This window comes from Oncorhynchus mykiss, chromosome 1 (genome assembly GCF_057628025.1).
Source record: "Oncorhynchus mykiss isolate SJ-2025 chromosome 1, ASM5762802v1, whole genome shotgun sequence".
Classification (NCBI taxonomy): domain Eukaryota; kingdom Metazoa; phylum Chordata; class Actinopteri; order Salmoniformes; family Salmonidae; genus Oncorhynchus; species Oncorhynchus mykiss.
In genome coordinates this window covers 12852306-12861644 of record NC_143022.1, presented here as the reverse complement: position 1 = coordinate 12861644, position 9339 = coordinate 12852306, and the positions used below count along the sequence as shown (strand labels likewise).

The following is a 9339-nucleotide window of genomic DNA, read 5'->3' as shown; positions in this document are numbered from 1 at the left end:
CTGTTCACACTACAAGACTGTGGTAACAAAAGGTAGTCTGTGCTAGGTAAAGTGTCGCCTTCTCTCAGCTCACTGGTCACCATAGCAACACCCACCCGTAGCATGCTCTCCAGCAGGTATATTTCACTGGTCATCCCCAAAGCAAACACCTCCTTTGGCCGCCTTTCCTTCCAGTTCTCTGCTGCCAATGACTGGAACGAATTGCAAAAATCGCTATAGTTGGAGACTTATGTCTCCCTCACCAACGTTAAAGTCAACTGTAGGAGCAGCTTATCGACCACTGCAGCTGTACATAGTCCATCTGTAAATAGCCCATCCAACCAACTACCTACCTCATATTTTTTTTCTGCTCTTTTGCACACCAGTATTTCTACTTGCAAATACTCATCTGCACATATAGTGTTAATTAACTCGTGTTAATTGCTAAATTGTAATTACCACTATTGGCCTATTTATTGCCTTACCTACTTACTTCATTTGCACACACTGTATACATATTTTTCTATTGTGTTATTGACTGTACGTTTGTTTATCCCATGTGTAACTCCGTGTTGTTTTAGTCGCACTGCTTTGCTTTATCTTGGCCAGGTCGCAGTTGTATGTGAGAACTTGTTCTCAACTGGCCTACCTGGTTAAATAAAAGTGAAATCAAAAAAACATTTTAAAAGACAAGTCATTGACATAACACAGAAACAACTTATTGGAAAATTACATTTTTATTAACATCAATTTTATTTTCACTTTCTTAAACAATCAAATTTGTAATAAATAAAGCACATCTGATGGGGTATACCATGCAAACATTACATTCTATAACATCAAAGAGAACTGTAGGTGTTGAACCAACCGATGGATATCTTGTTACAAGAGCATCACACTCTGACATTCATCCCATAAGCAATAACGGATTCATGATCGGTATTAACTTTACATGTACACCACGTACGGTATTAACCCATATACACATATGAAGGACCAGGGTTAAGTATACCAGTCACCATTTCATTCCACTCTTTAGAGCTGGGAACAAAGAGTGGGGGGGTGAAATAGGAGACGGAGAGTATAGAAGATAGAGGGCTTGAGAGAAGAGCAAGAGAGAGGATCAGATGGATGGAGTAGAGCAGAGAGAGAAAAAGGTCCCTCAGGAGAGACCAGTAGAGACCAGCTAGTCAGACAGTGTGACCTGCCCAGAGGCAGAGGAGCATGAAGAAGCAGAAAAAGTGAAAGGAATGAATGTACCAAGAACCCAAAGATGCCTGTGCAGCTCTGTCACCACGTTTGAATACAACGAGCATCTTTCCTCCAACATGATTGGACAATGTGGTTCCATCCACTGCAGGTTGAACTAGATTCTAGTCCAACACTGGATCTTCACCCAGAACAAAGATAGTAGAGGCCGTTTCGTCCAACAGTGAAATGAAATGCCATAATATAAACCCTTGTGATGAGGTGCACACACAGTAGGGTAGAGAGAGTGGTACATAGTGGGGCATTGCGCGCTGCCTATCAATAGCAAACATAACTCTCAAATTAACTCTGTTTGCCTGAAATAAGAAATCCAATCTATATTATATTATCTTTGTTACAACTAGTGTGGAATATTCTAGTTTTAGGAGGATGGAGGTTGACTGTTGTGCAAGTGAGGGTTAATAACTGAGGCCTGTACCTGTACGGTTAGTGACGCACTGGCTTAAAGCTAGCTGCTGGGATAACTGAAGTGAATTCACATTAAGTCCTATGTGGAACGAGTGCTAACAATAGGCAGGAGAATGACTTCAACCCAACAGGCGTTAATTCAACCCCTTGCGTTAATTTACAGCTAGTCAATCTACAGAGAGGAGGGTGGTTCCCATCACCCTTCCATCACACACCACGTCTGACTCACCTGGTCACCAGCAGACATTCTGGGGCATGCGTCCCAAATGGCATCCTACTCCCTCCACAGTGCACTACTTTTGACCAGTGCAATTTGGGACACAACTTCTGACAGGTGCACAAGCCGATTAAAGACATTCCCAAACAAAGGAAAGGAAGTTGGCAGTGAGAGAGAAAACCTTCACAACCGCCTCATTTATTAGAAACGAGGGAGCAATGAGAGAGAGAGGAAGACGACATGAGGTCGATCCGTCAGTCAGTCACGAGGTGTGTAACTTCAATCTTGTCCTCCCCCTTCTCTCTTCGTCTTCTCTGCCAAAAATGCAGAGCAAAAAAAGCCCGGAGACAGTTGTTGGATTCCTGTGTGAAGAGGACATGTCTGGTGTACTCATCATGGGCCTATAAAGCATGGTGCCCACTCTGAGCAGAGGAAGTGCTATCTGCTCAGCAACACTGATAACCTGATCCTCCTCAGTGTTAAGGGCTCCATCCGATAAACTCCACTCGCAGAAAAAAAAACTAGGAGCAACAGTTGGGCGTCACTGGGGGGGGGGGGGGGGGGGGGGTCAGTCATTTACAGAGGGAGGATTTAGTCTTCTTTGATCAGTGCAATGCTTCTGTGATCCATTGGTTTCTGCCAAGGAGAAATGGTGAGATGAATTACTGTATATCTATATCACACACACACACACACTCAAAAGTTTGGAGTGACTTAGAAATGTCCTTGTTTTTGAAAGAAAATCCATTTTTTTGTCCATTAAAATAACATAAAATTGTTCAGAAATACAGTGTAGACATTGTTAATGTTGTAAATTACCATTGTAGCTGGAAACAGCTGAAACGATAGTGTATATGTATTTGTATGTGTATATATGTATTCAAATCAAATTCTAATCATATATTTGTCGGATGTGCCGAATACAACAGGTGTACACAGTGAAATGCTTACACATATATATTTATATTAGAGACATTTCTGTACAACACTGCTCACTAATAGTCTATGTACTGCAGAATGTGAGATGCTTGACAGGCAGATACCTGGTGCTCTACTTCTCCTCGTGAAGAGCTTCTATGAAGGCTTCAAGTTTCTCCTGAATCTCACGGACCTTCTCTGCAGAGGAGGAAAGAGAGGATGGGGGTTAGTTGAGTCTTTGCAAAACAAAAACAGTAGATATGTAGAGCATCCAAGATGCCTCAATTGATACAGTACAACCCAGGAAACCACTGTTGTCATGCAAGTTGGTTGAGTTGGCTAAACAGGCCTATTCTATTGTGTTTCCACCTGCGAGACCCAAGACTACTTGACGTTTCTCAGACTCTACGTCCTCCTGCTGTGACCGTGGCCTTCCAACTACCAGCACACAAGAAATATATACACAAGAAATATATACACAAGAAATACATTCACAAGAAATACATTCACAAGAAATACATACACAAGAAATATATACACAAGAAATATATACACAAGAAATATATACACAAGAAATATCCTGTGGCATACTTTCTTAGAACGAGTGTGAAACCAATGACCTGACATTCTGTATGTATTCACTAGCAGAATAACAGACGTGTCACAGGCCATTGTTCTGCCACCTCTTGTGTCAGCTAATCAGCAGACAGTCCCCACTGACATCCCTCAAACCTAAATAAAACTACCACTTAAGTGAAATATTATATTGAAGAGGGGAGTTGTTGACCATACCATACCTCACACACCCACACCACATCAAAGACCCCCCCCCCCCCCCCCCCCCCAAAAAAAAAACAAAAAACAAAACCATGACATAGTATGCCCCTCCAGGCACATGTCTAGCTAATGGATGGGAGATACCATAACATTATTCCACATGAAAGGGAAAATACACTGAAGAAAAGTTGAGTCACCGCGTCCCGCTGCTGGGGTCCTTTTGTCCGAGATGGTGTTCTGAGGAGAAATCCGTCCGTACAACATGTACTGTCACACGATGGGCTGCAGTTACAAAGAGTCTTTAAAATCGCTGAATAAACAAATGGCAAGAGTAAGTCTTAGCAAATTAGAAAAAAAGAGGCCTACTAGCAGTGCCAGCTGCCCCGTCTCTCCGTCTCACTCTATTCCAGTAGACTAATCCAACTGGAGCTGCCCCAAGCACAAACAAAACTCTGAGGCGAGATATTATCAGAAGAGAATCTTCAAATGCTTTTGACAACAAACAAAAAACTTAAGACACAAAGGTCTGAAAGCTTCAAAACCAGAAGACTCCTTGATTTCTACGGCTCGATAAATCATAGCGGTTTAGCAGACCAGCAGTGTTTTAAAAAGGAGTAGGTCACAGCTTGACGTTAGATGGTTCTTCACCCTGAAAGTAGTCTATGGGCCAAGAGGAACTGTAATCCATGGTTCAGTTCTTTAAAAAACAGCCACTTCAGCTAATCTTAACCACCACAAGCTAACAGTCAATGGAAGTCAGAGGCATGTGAGCATGTTAACAAAAAACATTATGAGGAATCATCTAACACATCAAGCTGTAAAAAAGTGAAGTACTCCTTTAAGTGTCCATTTCAACACGACGGTGGGAGCTGCATTTAGAGGGTAACCTTATCCTAAAGAGAGGGGCTGGTGCAAGACCCTTTGGTGGGGGGCACGGGTGTAGATGTATCCCTTTCTGAAAGATGAAAGTCACACGGCAGTCTTTAAGTACACACACACACACACATACACCTCAGAGTCCTGAAATATGACACTAAAAGTGCTGAGAAATCACTATGACCAACACACACATCTAAGCCATGAAAAACAGCAGAAGAGTGGTAGAAAAACACCTTTCCCCTCCTCCCTCTCTCGACACACACACACACAAATGAATTCCCCCAGTCTTTGATACTTTAACACAGAGGCACATGGGGAGATTCCAACGTGTACTGGTGGCATTAGGGCTGGGAAAGAGGGCACGGTGACACGGTTCCACCCAGTCTTTGATACTTTAACACAGAGGCACATGGGGAGATTCCAACAAAATAGGAAAAATGTCAAGGGGGGTGAATAGGGCTGGGAAAGAGGGCACGGTGACACGGTTCCACCCAGTCTTTGATACTTTAACACAGAGGCACATGGGGAGATTCCAACAAAATAGGAAAAATGTCAAGAGGGGTGAATAGGGCTGGGAAAGAGGGCACAGTGACACGGTTCCACCCAGTCTTTGATACTTTAACACAGAGGCACATGGGGAGATTCCAACAAAATAGGAAAAATGTCAAGGGGGGGTGAATAGGGCTGGGAAAGAGGGCACGGTGACACGGTTCCACCCAGTCTTTGATACTTTAACACAGAGGCACATGGGGAGATTCCAACAAAATAGGAAAAATGTCAAGGGGGGTGAATAGGGCTGGGAAAGAGGGCACAGTGACACGGTTCCACCCAGTCTTTGATACTTTAACACAGAGGCACATGGGGAGATTCCAACAAAATAGGAAAAAATGTCAAGGGGGGGTGAATAGGGCTGGGAAAGAGGGCACGGTGACACGGTTCCACCCAGTCTTTGATACTTTAACACAGAGGCACATGGGGAGATTCCAACACGTACTGGTGGCATTAGGGCTGGGAAGAGGGCACAGTGACACGGTTCCACCCAGTCTTTGATACTTTAACACAGAGGCACATGGGGAGATTCCAACACGTACTGGTGGCATTAGGTCTGGGCAAGAGGGCACGGTGACACGGTTCCACCCAGTCTTTGATACTTTAACACAGAGGCACATGGGGAGATTCCAACACGTACTGGTGGCATTAGGGCTGGGAAAGAGGGCACGGTGACACGGTGCCACCATCACGGCAGGTGCGTTGGGGCTGAAACCTAACCCGGCTGGAGCCCCACTCTAGAACTCTCTACCCAACCACAAGGGTGCAAAAGAAGTTAAGGAACACACATACCGGGGGAAGGAGAGTGGGTCGGGCACCGAACGCAAAACATAACTCAAATGGAGTCAATAGCAACATCTATCTGTCCCAGACCCATGAAGGAGGAGGGAGGGACATCTCTGTCATATCAAAACAAGCCAAGGGAAAACCCCTGCCGCTCAGCGGAGTCTAGATGTGCCACTTATAAAAGAGCTATTGTGTACAGTTCATTTATTTTTTTATGAACCTTTATTTTAACAGTCTTTTCAAAATCAACCCTGCATACAGACATCAACACAATAAAATACTCAATCACAAAACAAACCCAATCTTCACTTAGAGGATTCCCCACTAATGTTATAAATTCTCTAAAGGGCAACAGGTATTCAAGCCTGAGCTTCCCCCGCAACACATTTCACATCTATGGAGCATAAAAACCTTGGAACCTCTAGCACTACACAATGTTGTGCTCTTGTACCGTACGCTGTTGTTGTGACCTTGACCAGTGTTGTCAGATACATGGGAAGTCTCTGCAGGAGTGCTTTGTAAATAAACCAAAGAAAACGCTGCTCTCTTCTTAGATAAAGAGGCCCAACCCACTTTTTGATACAATACACAATGGTGAGTTCTAAAACGATCAGCAGTAATGAATCCAAGGGCACAATGGAAAGCAGCCTCTAGTGGTTTAAGTGTGGAAGCTGCTGCATGCATATAGATAATATCCCCGGAATCTAAAACAGACATAAGTGGCCTGGACAACTTCCTTTTTATTAGCAAAACAACAGTTAATCACATCTTGATCTTCAATTTCCTAACCAGCTCAGAAACGTGCGTTTTAAACCCCAATATATCATCTAGCCACATACCAAGATATTTAGAAGAGGGAACTCATTCAATGTGTTCCGTTCAGGCAAGTAATTTAAAAGGTCAAATATGTCTAAGTTACAGGACCTATAGCATGTATTTTGTTTGGTTTGCATTAAGAACTAACTAAAGATCCAAGTGTGACTTCTGCAGCGCATGGAAATCACACTGCAAATGTGAAAAGGCTTGGTTTACAAATGGTGCAACAGAGTACAACACTGTTTGATCAGCATAAACATTTTATATATATATATATATATATATATATATATATATATATATATATACATACATACAGTGCCTTGCGAAAGTATTTGGCCCCCTTGAACTTTGCGACCTTTTGCCACATTTCAGGCTTCAAACATAAAGATATAAAACTGTATTTTTTTGTGAAGAATCAACAACAAGTGGGACACAATCATGAAGTGGAACGGCATTTATTGGATATTTCAAACTTTTTTAACAAATCAAAAACTGAAAAATTGGGTGTGCAAACTTATTCACCTTTAGTAGCAATTACAGCTGCAAGTCTTTTGGGGTATGTCTCTATACGCTTGGCACATCTAGCCACTGGGATCTTTGCACATTCAAGGCAAAACTGCTCCAGCTCCTTCAAGTTGGATGGGTTCCGCTGGTGTACAGCAATCTAAGTCATAGAACAGATTCTCAATTGGATTGAGGTCTGGGCTTTGACTAGGCCATCCCAAGACATTTAAATGCTAACCCTTAAACCACTTGAGGGTTGCTTTAGCAGTATGCTTAGGGTCATTGTCATGCTGGAAGGTGAACCTCTGTCCCAGTATCAAATCTCTGGAAGACAGAAACTGGTTTCCCTCAATAATTTCCCTGTATTTAGTGGCAGCCATCATTCCTTCAATTCTGAACAGTTTCCAAGTCTCTGCTGATGAAAAACATCCCCACAGAACGATGCTGCCACCACGAGTCACTGTGGGGATGGTGTTCCCGGGGTGATGAGAGGTGTTGGGTTTGCGCCAGACATACAGTTGAAGTCGGAAGTTTACATACACTTAGGTTGGAGTCATTAAAACTTGCCTTTCAGGCCTCCTGGGTGGCGCAGTGGTTAAGGGCGCTGTACTGCAGCGCCAGCAGTGCCACCAGAGACTCTGGGTTCGCGCCCAGGCTCTGTCGTAACCGGCTGCGACTGGGAGGTCCATGGGGCGATGCACAATTGGCCTAGCGTCGTCCGGGTTAGGGAAGGTTTGGCCGGTAGGGATATTGTCTCATCAAGCACCAGCGACTCCTGTGGCGGGCCGGGCGCAGTGCGCGCTAACCAAAGTTGCCAGGTGCACGTTGCGTGCTGTGTTAAGAAGCAGTGCGCCTTGGTTGGGTTGTGTATCGGAGGACGCATGACTTTCAACCTTCGTCTCTCCCGAGCCCGCATGGGAGTTGTAGCGATGAGACAAGATAGTAGCTACTAAACAATTGGATAGCACGAAATTTGGGAAAAAAAGGTGTAAAAAAAAAACAAACAAAAAAACTCGCTTTTCTTCCACTCCACAAATTTCTTGTTAAACTATAGTTTTGGCAAGTCGGATAGGACATCTACTTTGTGCATGACACAAGTAATTTTTTCCAACAATTGTTTACAGACAGATTATTTCACTGTATCACAATTCCAGTGGGTCAGAGTTGACGAAGTTGACTATGCCTTTAAACAGCTTGAAAAAATGCCATAAAATGATGTCATGGCATTCGAAGCTTCTGATGGGCTAATTGACATCATTCGAATCAATTGGAGGTGTACATGTGGATGTATTTCAAGGCCTACCTTCAAACTCAGTGCCTCTGTTTGACATCATGGAAAAATCAAAAGAAATCAGCCAAGACCTCAGAGAAAAAATTGTAGACCTTCACAAGTCTTTGTTCATCCTTGGGTGCTATTTCCAAAACGTCTGAAGGTACCATGTTCATCTGTACAAACAACAGTACGCAAGTATAAACACCATGAGACCACGCAGCCGTCATACCACTCAGGAAGGAGACGCATTCTGTCTCCTAGAGCTCAACGTGCTTTGTTTGCGAAAAGTGCAAATCAATCCCAGAACAACAACAAAGGACCTTGTGAAGATGCTGGAGAAAACAGGTACAAAAGTATCTATAACCACAGTAAAATGAGTCCTATATCGACATAACCTGAAAGGTTGTTCAGCAAGGAAGAAGCCACTGCTCCAAAACTGCCATAATAAAGCCAGACTACGGTTTGCAACTGCACATGGGGACAAAGATCGTACTTTTGGGAATAATGTCCTCTTGTCTGATGAAACAAAACTAGAACTGTTTGGCCATAATGACCATCGTTATGTATGGAGGAAAAGGGGAATGCTTGCAAGCCGAAGAACACCATCCCAACCGTGAAGCACGGGCGTTTCAGCATCATGTTTTGGGAGTGCTTTGCTACAAGAGGGACTGGTGCACATCACAAAATAGATGGCACCATGAGGAAGGAAAATTATGTGGATTTATTGAAGCAACATCTCAAGACATCATTTAAAGCTTAGTCACAAATGGGTCTTCCAAATGGACAATGACACCAAGCATACTTCCAATGTTGTGGCAAATGGCTTAACTTCTTGGTGACGGGGGCAGTATTGAGTAGCTTGGATGAATAAGGTGCCCAGAGTAAACTGCCTGCTACTCTGTCCCAGATGTTAATATATGCATATTATTAGTAGTATTGGATAGAAAACACTGACGTTTCT

At 43.4% G+C, this 9339-nt stretch overlaps 1 protein-coding gene across 9 annotated transcripts in view; it reads right to left on the bottom strand.

Annotated features, from left to right (window-relative positions):
- Positions 1-697: 697 nt before the first annotated feature.
- The window catches only part of LOC110523899 (dynamin-like GTPase OPA1, mitochondrial), an 87450-nt gene continuing 78808 nt past the window's right edge, over positions 698-9339 (bottom strand). For all 9 annotated transcript variants that reach the window (XM_090182915.1, XM_090182891.1, XM_090182895.1 and 6 more), the window contains 2 exons: positions 2917-2989; positions 698-2509 (listed from right to left, as the gene is read on the bottom strand). In XM_090182915.1, the coding sequence (XP_090039041.1) occupies positions 2925-2989 (65 nt within the window). In that variant the 3' untranslated portion in view covers positions 698-2509; positions 2917-2924. The remainder of the gene's footprint in view (positions 2510-2916; positions 2990-9339) is intronic.